The sequence below is a fragment of the Solea senegalensis genome, linkage group LG1, assembly GCF_019176455.1.
Source record: "Solea senegalensis isolate Sse05_10M linkage group LG1, IFAPA_SoseM_1, whole genome shotgun sequence".
Classification (NCBI taxonomy): domain Eukaryota; kingdom Metazoa; phylum Chordata; class Actinopteri; order Pleuronectiformes; family Soleidae; genus Solea; species Solea senegalensis.
This window is the reverse complement of record NC_058021.1, coordinates 3,532,921-3,547,386: the sequence shown is the minus strand read 5'-3', so window position 1 is coordinate 3,547,386 and position 14,466 is coordinate 3,532,921. Positions and strand designations below refer to the sequence as shown.

Sequence of the window (14,466 nt, the reverse complement as noted above, 5' to 3'; positions counted from 1 at the left end):
GCTGTTCCTAACGTCTCACAGATTGTGCCCTAAGCTTTTGGTGACAGTCTGAAAAAACCTTAAGGGTGCTCTTACAGATTTAATAAAAAAAAAAAAAGCTTGGTGTCATGACGATGACAGCAGAGAAACCCATAAGATGACCTCCGCTAACACATATTTTATTTACACATGTTACCACAGATTGTGTTCAAGCATTAAGCGTGTGGTCTTAAAAAACTTTGCAAACAGTCAAAGTCGAACATCTCCAAAGTGTCTGTTTGTCTCAGTAATACTGAATAATCTTTATTTATTTTTTTTATCCTCGCCTCATGATGAATCAACAGACCAAATGAATGTTACCCAACTAAACTATTATGTTCATACTGCTGAGTCTGACGTGAGGGAGAAATTGCCACTTACGAGCCAAACATGGCTCAAACAGCGAAAATCAGCTGTAAGAAACATCATCATCATCATCACCAACACCATCTGACATCAGACGTCTCTACAGAGCGAGCGCAAATCAGTTCCAACCCCATCATTAGAGATGTTAGTGTGAAATATGTGTTCCATAATCCAGTACAGCCCACAGAGGACGCTATAAAAATTGAAATGGCCCTTGAAAGGAAAAAGGTTCCACACCCCCGATATAAAACAAGGTGTTGAACTGATATCGTCGTAAAGAGGCTCCTTGTGGGTTTGACTTCCATTTGTGCTGTTAATGGAGTGTTTGCTTTGGATAATAATGCTCTTTGGTACGGGCCGCTATAATAAAACACACACTCAAACACGTTCCCCGCACACAGCGCTGCAGAAAACCCGCTCTGGAGTACAACCACACACTGATGCCGAGTCCATTTTCCGCCTGACGTTACAGTACACCACATCCCAAGGGCCCAAAATTCAATCAGCTGAATCGCAGTGAGAACATGTCATAGATTTCTTTCCTGGATTGACTGGAAAACAGGATTTTTGTAGTTTGTTCAGTGTACAGTTGGACCTGAGCATGAACTTTGCTGCAGTTGTTGAATCGTAATCTAATGAAACCTGAACAAAATGAGATGTTTAATTAAAATTACTGGAGCAGATTGTCTGGGAAAAAAAATGTGTGATTAGTTTGATTTTTGTATCTATGGCCTATACGATATTCTGTGTGTGTGATGCTCTTGTGACAGGTGCGTAATTGTCGTAATTGTCTCATTAATTGCGTTGCCGTTTGGCGTGACACCAGGACAGCGAATGATTGGATGTGCCTCTCTCATCTCCTGCAGCTCGAGTTATTGCTCTGATGCCGTGCTGTCGTCGGTGATTTGCACTTTCATTTATCATCTTACAATCCATGAATTAGACTGAAAGTACTTATCATGAGGTCTCAAACTTGCCCTTGCATCAATTAATTTAGTTTCAAGCCTCTGTTTTATTTACAGGGCCGCTACAAACACAGATGCTCAGGTTACAGCTGCAATTTATGTGCGTCTATCATGAGCTACGCTGGATTTAAGTCCTTGTCGGTTTCATTTCCTGGTAGAAAATGTCTTAACCACAGGGAAATGGAACTACAGTGTTATAGAACAGCAAACAAATGCAGGATGGATACTGCAGTTTTCTACTTCTCACAAGAGAACAACAGTAAAACTGTGTCAATGTTCGCAATCAGTTCAGTTCTCGAGGCTTCAAATTACAGTCTATGCTTATAATGGTTGTTGAGGATTTGTTTTATCAACACCTTTACCTAAACATGTGGAATTAAGGGTTCGGTTTAGGCCGAGGGTGAGTGGATGTCCAGCACCTGCTACACCAACACCGGCAACAACTTTTGGAAATTGGAAAATGAACCCAATAAAACGCATCCCATTATCTATAGAGAGTTTCAGGGATGGATACATTGTTTTGCATCATCTGAAACAAGTGTGTCTGTTCATGCTCAGGAGAAAGAGCTGTGAAGTTCCAAAGTATATCATTTATTACTGGAAGAAAATGAATATACTACCCATATGTATGGTGGTATTAATGTATAATCGCTTTAAAATAGAAAATAGGTTTTCTTTGACCACGTCTTGATCTCGTCACTGTTGTAATCAGTCAATCATTTACTAATAATAAGCATCTCAATGGTCTGTGCAGAAAATGTGGGCATTGTTAAATCCCAAGGTTTTCTGACCTGTCGATGATTCCACACATATCAATGTGGAGGTTGCTGTAGTTCCCCAGCTTCTTTTGCTGAACCTTGATCAGGTCCACGTTCTGATTATCCACAGTGAAGAGACGCATGCAGCCCTGGAAGACGTGGAAGGGGTTTCTGCATTGCTGACTGTCGTCCTCAGCGGGACAACCTGAGCACAAAACGCACAAAACACAGAGAGATCCCCTTCAAGTTTCAGGTCTTCCGTTGAACTTGATGTCAATTTTGCAAAATACGTTCTCATTTCGAGGAAAATAGATGACATTTATGAGTGGCTTGCTTCAAACCAGGGCTTTGTTCTGCAAGTAAAAGACTTTGTCCATTTTTATAACTCGTCTACATACAAATCTAATTAGATCACTTGTAATCAAGTGTTAATAGTCTGCTTAAAATGATCTGATGTGTATCTATGTGAATCCAGTATTATTCCCCTGTAATATAATACTTTATACCATACCATATGACTGTTTGACACTTAAAACTCACACATCATGTTTTTATTTACTAACAGAAATACAGTTGACACATTGACTCTCACCACCAAAGAAGAGGCGACTCTCTGCGGCGACGGGGAAAGAAGAGCCGGCGTGAGCGCCGCCTCCTTCCTCTTTATCCACCGCGATGGTCAGACGTCCTCCGCTGAAGTCCAGCTCCACTGAATGCCACTGCCCATCATTCAAAGCAGAACCTTGGAAGCAAAAAGCCATTAACACAAATAGCTGAAAACATTACCCCTCCCTTTTTTCACGTGTTTATGGCTTCACACGGAGCAATTAAGTCCCGCAGCAGATGTCGCAGGATTTTTGCTCCAAGAAAAAGAGGGCAAGCATGGGCACTCATGTAGTCATGATCAAATGATCCTATCACTCCACAGCCACACAGGGACCAAGCTGCTATTTGGAAACTGAATCCCTGTGTTTGTCACAGTGAACATTATTTAAAATAATATGATCACGCAACGCCAGAAAGTGATTTGGCAAAGAGAGGTGAGTGGATGATTTCCAAAAAAATCAGGAGTCCAGAACAGGTGTCTATGACTCATTGACCTGCGCCATGTTGCAGCAGCCTGGTGAGTCTGGATGTTGAGCGAATTGATCAATATCTCATTATCTCCTCTATTTTTCTTAGCTGCACAGCGTAAGAATGATGAGGGTTTGTGACGGGAGCTTTGGCAACAACGATGACACCGGAGACAGGAAAAGAAAAAAAAAAAGGGGTTCTAATTGACTTTGTGGGTACTTGTGTAACTATTTGCTCTCTCCCTCAGAGCTAATTTATTAGAGACAAGGTAATGAGCGACTGCGATTGTCCAGTTACAGATGAGCAAACACAAGGCTTTGGAATCTGATTAAAAAACTACAAGAGCATAACTATAAAAAATAAATGATGTTTGTCATTCAAATACAAACTCTAACCATTGATATGTCCATGCAAAGTCAGTTTAACACAGAAAATGATCTCACCACACAATGTTAACAACTATCAGTAGATAACAGATACTTATTAGGGGGCAAACCAAAGTCCTGGGTGTTTACTTAGACCATAACAGAGGTTTCCTACTCAGGTCAGTTGATTTTTACAGTTTGTTCCTCTATCTTTGGTTAAAACAACTTTCATTTAGCTATTTTTATTGATATAGTAGCGACTTTGACTGCACATTTTATTAATTAGAAGATTTAGTAGAACATATTGTCAGTCGTGCCACCCCCACGAGCCTTTATCAAAACACGCTCTTAATCAAGGAAGGGACGTCAAAACCACTGCATCTGCTCAGCAGCAAACTGTAGCTGACACACATAACAGAGGAAAATGTGATTTTGTGGATGGATTCAAGTCCTTGTGAGTTAAAGTAATTCTACCAAAGCAGCAACAAGCAAAGCATACTTCATACAGTCATGATTCAGTGTTTCTTATGATGGCAATAATTGCATAATCATAAATAAACTTTAGATTTGGTTGCATACGTTTGTGGGATTAGATTATGCTGTGAAACTTTAAAATTCTTTTTGTACAAGATGTGTATAATAAATATAAAATATTTCAAAGCAAGTGTGTGTATAAAGCGATTCAGTCTAGAGTCTAAACCAGTTCAAGTATCAGTAAGTAGGAACTAGTTATAAGAGTAACCACTAAGATGAAGATTTAAAGAGTGTTTTGACTGACCTGTGCTGAGCTCCAGCAGAGCCCGGCCAGTCTTATGGATCTGTAGGCGGAGCCTGGCCTCACTCAGGTACAGCCAGACGACTCCACCTTGCTGCAAGAGTTCAAAGGTGAGCAGAAGCCCGGCCTTGTTCCACGTCCTGAACTGAAACCCTACGGACACGCCCCCTGAAGAGGGAGCAGTCGCCCCAGGCAGCTGCAGAAAACTCTGGGGGCCGGAAAACGTCACGGCAACGGAAATTGGCTCAGCACAAGAAAAGGTCACATTGCCCTGAGACGGAGAGAAAACCATAGAGGAGGTGAAAATAAATGATTACTGGACAGATAAAACAACATGGAAACATGAATATTAATCAGTTGCAGAGGGTGTCTCAAAGTGCCCTCGTGTCGCAGGGATCTCATCAGCAAGTCTCCTTAAAAAGGACATTGGTATTACCATAATGATAACAGCAAAGCTGAAGATACGATTAGGGAGCCAAACTGGAAACAAAGCCCCCAATGTCACCTATAGCTTGGATGTAAGCGAGATAAAGGATGAAAAAAGGTGTGTGTCAAGCACTGCCATATCTTGGCATCTCTATTACAGTCGTGTGTTTTTCGAGTAGTGGTAATGGCTGCCACTTCATTGCTAAAGCTGGCGCAGTAATACAGTATATTGCAGTCCAAGCTCTCTACTGGGAACATCAGCCTGTCCTCTTGATGACACTGTGGAAACACACATGACATTTAAAAGCCCTTTGTGGTGCAGTGTAAGTGATGGACAATAATCTCTGTTGGAAAGACATGAGTGAAAGCAAACGTTAGCTTTAAAAGAAAGAAACAACCTTGAAAAACCTCTCGACTCCAGCAACAGACTCATCCACTCTTCTCCTCCACCAACAGTCTTATTTTCTATGTATTGATGCTCCCTTCACACATTTAAATCACCATTTACTGTGTGTTATTAAATGCCAACCTAAGTACCTTAGGAGCCGCGGAATCATTACAATTACCATGTGCAGCCATGCGTGTGAAGCTGTACACCTCTTTATTGAGGATTCATGTTTTTTTTTCTTTTCTTTCTGCAGTCCAGACCTTTACCATCACGAGAGCGCAGTTATTATGCTTCATAGTTGTGGCAGTGGGGCTTGGTTAGAGCGACGGCTGCTGGAGGAAAGGAAGGAGTGGCTCAGCCGGTGATCAGACAGCTGGACAGAATCAGGTAATTAGTCAGCTATATAAGCATGTTTGTAACCTGGTTCTGGGCTCTTGCAGTAGGCTGGGTCCGCACACGGACACACAGAGAGAGAGAGAGAGAGAGACTGAGAGACACAGAGACACAGAGAGTCAGACCAGCGCAGCGCAGGAGAGCGCTGACACACCAGCCACAGCTGACTGCTTATGTTTTGTTTGATTGATTATTTTCAGTTACAATAAACCAATATATTTGCTCCCTCAACGCCGCCTCCTCGTCCTTCCCGAACCCCAGTGAGTGGGAAAGGCTCACAGTGGCGCCTGAACAGGGACACATGGAAGGACAATCTCCGCTGTCGCTGGCCCTTCAGCACCTCGCTGCGATGCAGGAGAGCACCACCACGCTGCAGCAGCAGCAGTCCCAGCTCCTCGCGGACATGGCGGCGTCACAGCGGGACGATCGTGCTCTCCTGCGGGAGCTGCTGCAACGCCCGGCTGCCCACGGCGCCGACCCGGAGCCCGGTCGAGGACGGTCTCCGCCCGTCGCCCTGCAGCGGATGACCGCGGAAGATGACCCGGAGGCATACCTGGACATCTTCGAGGGCACGGCGGAGGCGTGTGGGTGGCCGGAGGAGGAGAGAGCGCTTCGGCTTCTTCCCCTGCTCACTGGCGTGGCGCAGCTGGCCGCGCACAGCCTGCCGGCGGCGGCGCGTCACGACTACACACAGCTGAGGAGAGTCATCCTGGACCGGCTGGGCAGTACGTCGGAGGGACACCGGCGGCGGTTCAGGGGGCTCTCCTTTGAAGAAGCCGGGCGCCCCTTTGCATACGCGCAGCAGCTCCTGGACGCAGCGAGGCGCTGGCTCCAGCCGGGGACCCACTCCGCTGAGGACGTCGTTGGACAGGTGGCGCTGGAGCAGTTCATCGCTGGGTTACCATCGTCCACAGCCAATTGGGTCCAGTGCCACCGCCCGGCCAACATCGAGGCAGCGATCGTCCTCGCGGAGGACCATCTCTCTCTTCCCCGGCGGAGCATGAGGGAGGAGACCAGGCCAGCGACGATCCCTGCCAGCCGTCCCACTCCAGCCCCGAGGAGGAGGTTCCCAGCGGCATCGGCTCCTACACCACACCCACGCACACACACACACACACACACACAGCCGGAGCATGCATCGCTCCGGTCGTCTAATTACCCTCTGCCGTCTTTCCCTCAGGGCCCAGCCTACGTGTCTGATCACCTGGCACCCCGGGGGGCTCCTCAGACGCCAGGGCAGGTGTGCTGGCGGTGTGGGCAGCCCGGCCACATCAGAGCGGAGTGCCCGCTCATGGAAGTGGGGCAAGTGGTTCGGGTTGCCGGGCCGCCGGCCCCCTCCCCCGGTTCGGAAGGGACGTACCGTATACCGGTATGTATACAAGGGGGTACACATCAAGCTCTGCTGGATTCTGGTTGTGAACAGACCATGATCCATCAGCGCTTGGTTCGACCGGGGGCATTGTTAGAGGCATCGTGGGTGAGGGTGAGGTGTGTGCATGGGGATATTCACGATTATCCGGTGGTGGCCCTGGAAATTTGTTTTAAAGGAAAAAAACATAGAGTAAAGGCTGGAGTTAGTACTCGCCTCACGCACCCTCTAATTTTGGGAACAAACTGGCCGGGGTTTACGAGCTTAGCAGGGGAAACCATGAGGGTGCGGTCACGTAAGTCAGGGAAATGTGAGTTATGTGCTGTCCTTAGTGGTGAGGCGGAGGTGCCGCATCCCGACGCTGCTGGGGGGGGGGCACAGATGGCGCCCATGGAAGATTTTCCCCTAGCACAGTCTCGGGATGAGACCCTCCGCCACGCCTTTGACCAAGTGATGAAAATTGATGGTTGTCCGGTTCACCCTAACACAGCACTCTCTCACCCCTACTTTGTTGTGGTTAAAGACCGTTTATACAGAGTGAGTCGTGACGCTCGAACAGGGGAAGAGCTCTCCCAGTTGTTAGTCCCAAAAAGCCGCCGAGAAACGATTTTCCAGGCGGCTCACCACAACCCCATGGCGGGTCACCTCGGATATGATAAGACACTGAACCGGATCATGGCCCGATTTTACTGGCCGGGCATTCGGGCGGATGTAAGTCGGTGGTGTGCATCCTGCCGCGAATGTCAATTAGTCAACCCTCCGGCCACCCCAAAAGCGCCCTTGCGCCCATTACCATTAATGGAGGTCCCTTTTGATAGGCTTGCCATGGACCTCATCGGGCCATTAGACCGGAGCGCACGGGGATATCGCTTTGTGTTAGTTCTAGTGGACTATGCAACACGATATCCCGAGGCAGTACCCTTGCGCAACATCTCAGCGAAGAGTGTTGCACAGGCACTGTTTCAGGTCATCTCCCGAGTTGGGATCCCGAAAGAGATCCTGACTGACCAGGGCACATCGTTTATGTCACGTACACTACGCGAGCTATACGAATTACTGGGCGTCCGCTCAATCCGGACTAGTGTGTACCATCCCCAGACCGATGGCCTGGTGGAGCGGTTTAACAAAACGCTAAAGAACATGATTCGTAAGTTCGTACACGAGGATAGTCGTAATTGGGATAAATGGTTGGACCCTCTGTTGTTTGCAGTGCGGGAGGTGCCCCAGGCCTCCACGGGTTTTTCGCCCTTTGAACTCCTGTTTGGCAGGAAACCTCGGGGTGTCTTGGACCTGGTTAAGGAAAACTGGGAGGCGGGTCCAAGCACCAGTAAAAATGAGGTACAGCACGTACTGGACCTGCGAGCAAAACTCCATTCACTGGGTCAGTTATCACGGCAGAATTTGCTCCAGGCCCAGGAACGTCAACAGCGGCTGTACAACAGAGGGGCTAAACTTAGACAGTTTTCACCGGGAGATAAAGTGCTTCTATTGCTGCCATCGTCTAGCTCCAAATTACTCGCCAAGTGGCAAGGGCCCTTTGTGGTCACACGACGAGTGGGGGATGTTGACTATGAGGTTGTGCGTTCTGACAGGGGTGGAGCAACACAGATTTACCACCTTAACCTCCTCAAAGCCTGGAGGGAGGTGGCGTCTGTATCTCTGGCCACCACGGTGATTGAGAGAGATGAGCTGGGACCGGAGGTGAATAAATTAAACAGGTCGGCGCCGGTCCCCGTTGACGATCATCTCTCGCCGGGCCAGAGAGCAGACGTGGCCTCGTTGCAGCGGCAGTTTGCCGACGTGTTCTCTCCCCTGCCGGGACGCACAAACCTCATACACCACCACATAGAAACTTCCCCGGGTGTGACAGTGCGTTCACGACCCTATCGCCTGCCGGAACATAAGAGGAAAACTGTTCAGGCAGAACTTCAGGCTATGTTAGAGATGGGAGTAATAGAAGAGTCCAACAGTGACTGGTGTTGCCCCATTGTTCTTGTTCGCAAGTCTGATGGGTCAATACGGTTCTGTGTGGACTACCGTAGAGTCAACGAGGTGTCCAAATTCGATGCCTATCCAATGCCCCGGGTCGACGAACTCCTGGATCGGCTGGGCACGGCTCGCTTTTTTACGACACTGGATTTGACCAAGGGCTACTGGCAGATTCCCTTGTCGCTAGAGTCCAGGGAAAAAACGGCCTTCTCCACTCCGTATGGTTTGTACCAATTTGTAACGCTTCCATTTGGGTTGTTCGGGGCCCCAGCCACGTTCCAGCGCCTCATGGACCGGGTGCTGCGGCCTCACTCTGCATATGCTGCGGCCTACTTGGATGATGTCATCATTCATAGTGAGACCTGGGAGCAGCATATGCAGCAGGTGGGAGCAGTGCTGGAGTCCCTGAGGAGGGCGGGGCTCACGGCCAATCCAGGGAAGTGTGCAGTTGGACGGAGGGAGGTACGGTATTTGGGGTACCACTTGGGGGGAGGGCAGGTGCGGCCACAGATACAAAAGACCGCAGCGGTGGCAGCCTGCCCAAGACCCAAGACCAAAAAAGAGGTTAGGAGGTTTCTGGGGCTGGCCGGTTACTATAGGAGGTTCATCCCGGCCTTCTCGGAGCTGACCAGCCCCCTAACCGACCTGACCCGAAAAGGTGCCTCAGATCCGGTCCAGTGGACGGAGCCGTGTCAGCTGGCGTTTGAGAGGGTTAAGCAAGCCCTCTGTGGGGAGCCACTTTTATACACACCTAACTTTTCTCTCCCTTTCATCCTGCAGACCGACGCCTCGAACAGCGGGCTGGGGGCCGTTTTGTCCCAGGAGGTGGAGGGCGTCGACCGCCCCGTACTGTACATTAGCCGGAAGCTAGCTCAGCGGGAGGTGAGCTACAGTACGGTGGAGAAAGAGTGCCTCGCCATACGGTGGGCGGTCGGTGCCCTCCGCTACTATCTCCTGGGGCGCCCATTCACCCTCTGGTCGGACCATGCCCCGCTCCAATGGCTCCACCGCATGAAAGATGCCAACGCGCGGATCACTCGCTGGTATCTGGCTTTACAGCCTTTCCGGTTCAAGGTGATCCATAGGCCGGGGCACCGCATGGCCGTGGCTGACTTTCTCTCCCGCTCTGCGGAGGGGGGGGGGAGTGGGCTAGCGGCCGGCGGGGTCCCGGCCTAAGTCGGGCGGTGGGGGTATGTGGCAGTGGGGCTTGGTTAGAGCGACGGCTGCTGGAGGAAAGGAAGGAGTGGCTCAGCCGGTGATCAGACAGCTGGACAGAATCAGGTAATTAGTCAGCTATATAAGCATGTTTGTAACCTGGTTCTGGTCTCTTGCAGTAGGCTGGGTCCGCACACGGACACACAGAGAGAGAGAGAGAGAGAGACTGAGAGACACAGAGACACAGAGAGTCAGACCAGCGCAGCGCAGGAGAGCGCTGACACACCAGCCACAGCTGACTGCTTATGTTTTGTTTGATTGATTATTTTCAGTTACAATAAACCAATATATTTGCTCCCTCAACGCCGCCTCCTCGTCCTTCCCGAACCCCAGTGAGTGGGAAAGGCTCACAATAGTCTTTGCACAAAGCCCCCAGTTCCGCTCATTGTGAATGCAGAAGCATCAGAAGGTCCTGATGGCCACGATAAGGAGGCATTAGTGAGCGACTTAACTGACTGTGCTCCTTTTGTCCGGGCTTCATTAACCAGCCGGCGACTCATTTAGCATATGCACCAAGATCAGAGCTGTAAATCCAATATTTCAACACTGAGACTGAAACCATGTGTCTCGGAGGGGAATCACTGACATAATAGACCTAACGTCAACTCCTACACTCACACTAACCTAAGTCTAACCATATGATGAAGAAAAAGATGCAGATGTGTAATGTACAGTAAGTTACAGTACAAAAAGAAATGCTCTGAATACTAACAATGTGTACTGCCGCTTTAAGATAATATAAAGACAAAGGTTAAAAGGAGGTGATAAAGTAACATTGTACTGCTGTTAACTGCTGCAAAACACGATGAAAAACTTACCATTAGAGTAACTCTGCTGTCACTTTGCTTTGCCTGCTCTAACAAGTTGAGGTCGTTGTAGAGCAGGTTTTCCAGGCAGCCGTGGAAGCTCCTCTTTGAGAAGACTGTTTTCTGGACTGCACCTGCACTCAGCTGTGAGGGAACAAAGTCAGTGTGCAATTATAAGTACAGTATTTACTTTTATGAGGAAACTACAGTAGTTTCAAACTAAAAAAATTGCTGATTGTAACAAATAGAGGACAGACAACTATGTCCTTCGCTTTGTTGTTCTACAACTGTGTACTCGCTACGCTTGGATATAGTGGAGATAGTCTTCCAATTTGCAGGGTGAGTCTAAAAAGTCCATTTTTTTTGGCAAAACATGGCAGCACAAGATGGCATTCTCTTTGTAAAATATTACATTTTTTTATACAAGCATAATTGTGGGTAGAATGTTCAGTGTATTTCTGCTAATGAACCCGACTAAATGTAACACACTAGACCTCTGCACAGTGTTCTATGTCTATAATCAATATTCTTTTTGACCTCACCTGTTCAATGTCCCAGTGGTCAAACACAGCAGGGATTTGAACCCTCTCAGTGTGTTTGTCCACAGTGAGGTTGAGGTGAGAGCTGCGTCTCTCCAGTACAACACGGTGCCAGTGTTGATCGTCTAACAGGCTGCCGAGGGAAGCGAGAACCTGAGGCTCGGAGGATGAAGTCTCACCTGAAACGGCAAAGATGGAGCAGTATAAAAAAGAGATTTTCTGATCTCAATAAAGCTTTCTTGAATATTTGACCTGTTGCCAACAGACGTGAAACGGCAGCCAAAGCTTCTTCACCGTAATTCATATTCCGCTACTGTCAGAATCCCACAGCGAGGACCACACGGAGGTCATCCTCTGTCATCTCATTAGAAATGACTGGATATGTGCATATTTGAATCTGTGATAAAGCCTAATCTGAGAAACTACAGAGGAAACACGGTGAGGCATCATTAATGATAGATGAGCACCAGCAGGTCTGAATTAAAGGACACATTTCAGTATTCTCCAAAGAACTGTGAGAGAGAGCTGACAAAGAAAAGAACTGAATACAATCAGTCGTTAAAAATGGATGAGGTTATTCTTTGGGGAGAGAAAATCCCAGCTTCACAGAGACAAACAGAGACCGTTTGGAAGATGATGGACAAATGAATCTTTGATATTTCCTCTTGTTTAGCTGAGATGATCTATTTGCAGATCAAATTGAGAAGAATTTCATTCCGGAGAAAGAAAGTTAGGATGTGGAAGCTCCTGTCAACACGTTCAAAGTGATGAATTATTTGATTACTGTAAGACTGAATGGAAAGCAACAGTGCAAGGCTTAAAAATACATCATCTCACGTCACTGACATTGATTAATGGGACAATTATGAAGTTGAAGGAGGTGAAAAAGATCAGGAGAGGACCTTATGATTGAGTTTTCCATTGGACGGATGGTTTGATTTCTTGATGAAAAGAGAGAGTGTGAATCGATATGAGAGATCAAAGAGCAAACAAAAAGAAAATGAAATGCTGATCATATTTACAGTGCTCCTCACTCTCTCTTTATTTTGTCTTAGTTTTTAAAAAAGTTCTTCTGGTTTCTCTCCTTTTCCAGCAGCGCTGAGATCAAAAGACGGCGACATATTTGTGGATTATACGTCTATTTGTTTACTTCTACAGTTAACAACCAAGATGATTGTAATTGTTAATGTGACAGCATTAAACAAGCCCAATTGTTTCATTCTGTTCTAATAAAGGAGGGGGAAAAAACGGCATAAACAGCATTTTCCAACAGGATTTGTAGATGAATATTCTTCTTCTTCTTTTATTTCACATATTTCACTGCTTTGATTGGTTGCAGGTCTGTCTAACTGCATCCTGAGGCATGCGATGTCTCATGCTTTCAGTGAATGTCACTCAGTGAGCGCTGAACTGAACAAATCCATTTTAAAAATCATAAACATGAGCAGCATTTCACTTTTAATCGGGACGGATGTGTCCATGTGACCCGAACTTTGATTAAGTTCTTTTTAAGTGTGAACTGACACAGCGGAGGAAGATAACTCGTTCCTTGGAACTTGAAAATACATGGAGAGTTCGCAGTGCCATGGCTGAGCAACTTTGTTTTTTAGTTGTTTTTTTAAACCTGGGATAAGGGTTCAAGGGAAAACTGTGGTGCTTTGTTGCGTTTAATAGAATACAGAACAGCATCCCTGAAAAATCTAATGAGTCCTTGAGCAGGACTGTTCTATGAATTGAGATGGGGGTCAACATCAATCAATAGGTTACTTCCTGATGGGAGTGCGAATGAATGCAGAAAATATTAACAAGCAACGGGTCAGCACATCTGACAAATTTAAAGATCAGTGTGATGCTGGCACAGGAGAAAGGTCAGGGGGTCTCGTGCATCAAAATCAGTTTTATTCATGAAACAGGATGTGCATAAAAATGGAGCCTGGAAAAAACATGGCAACGAGAGAAAGCATTCAGAGAGAGCAAGACCTTTCAGTTTCCTACAGTGTCGGATAAACCCTATCTAACATTATTTTTCTTTATTTTGAGAAATGTTGCCCACAAACAGAGACTGTTTACCTCTGCCAAGGATACAGGTGTCAGACGCCTGTAAACGTTGCCCCACAAAATCCCACGTACAAAACTTCCATTTCCACATGAAGTTGGGAAGCTTTCACGAAAATGGAATCAAAACTAAAATATGTCATCTGCTAATTCACTCGAACCTTGAGTGTCGCAAATATGTAAAGGAAAAACAGAACATGACTGCAATATATTCAAAAAAGTCGGGAGAGTTTGCAACTGCTCAGGGAAGTTCCACAATTAGTGGGAGGATCCACCGAAGGCTTAGCGGATGGATGGTGGACAAAGACAATGTTGAGTGCAAACAATTGAGGTCTTTCACCTCCTACAGTTTATGATATTGTGAAAAACTTCAGGGAGTCGGGGGAAATCTAAGTGTGTAAAGACGAAGGGCAGAAACTCCACCTGAATATGAATGAATATCGAGCCCTCATGAGGTACCGTAAGAGACACAGTCTACTGTGATGGACATAGTCACAGAGTACTTTAGAAAATCACTTCATCAAGAACTGTAACCTGAACCTTTACCACGCAAAGAGGAAGCCATACATCAATGTTGAAGTAAAGTTGTTGATTTCTCATCAGGGTTGGACTAAAACAGTGGAGAGACATGAAGATACAAGGAGAATCAGACAACGAGGACCAGAGTGTTGGGCAGATCAAGCCTTTACATGAAAATGACATTAATATAAAAATAAATGCGGTGATTCACAACACTATAGGACTATTTATAAAGTCTACACAAGACTAATTCATATTTAGACTCCACGTCATTTAAAAAGCTCATTTCATTATTGTTTAACTACAGTTATTACGGTAATATCATTTCATCTTTTAGTTTTAGGAGCACATTAGTCCTCGCCAAGAATATTTGCAACCGGGGGTTAAGTAGAAATTTCTTCTGTGCGGGTCAATTGTTCATCGATCTGTGAGTAATGCCTCAGTGC

At 46.6% G+C, this 14,466-nt stretch overlaps 2 protein-coding genes across 2 annotated transcripts in view; one reads left to right on the top strand and one right to left on the bottom strand.

Annotated features, from left to right (window-relative positions):
* LOC122775605 (contactin-associated protein-like 4) overlaps positions 1-14,466 on the bottom strand; it is an 88,140-nt gene that overhangs the window by 33,919 nt on the left and 39,755 nt on the right. The window contains 5 exon segments of the mRNA XM_044035635.1: positions 2,141-2,312; positions 2,700-2,849; positions 4,325-4,592; positions 10,920-11,051; positions 11,450-11,625. Of these exon segments, the coding sequence (XP_043891570.1) occupies positions 2,141-2,312; positions 2,700-2,849; positions 4,325-4,592; positions 10,920-11,051; positions 11,450-11,625 (898 nt within the window).
* Positions 5,773-10,128, top strand: LOC122775615. The gene is made up of 2 exons (XM_044035647.1): positions 5,773-6,897; positions 9,667-10,128. The coding sequence occupies exons 1-2, from the start codon at positions 5,830-5,832 to the stop codon at positions 10,060-10,062; spliced, it is 1,464 nt and encodes a 487-aa protein (XP_043891582.1). The 5' UTR covers positions 5,773-5,829; the 3' UTR covers positions 10,063-10,128.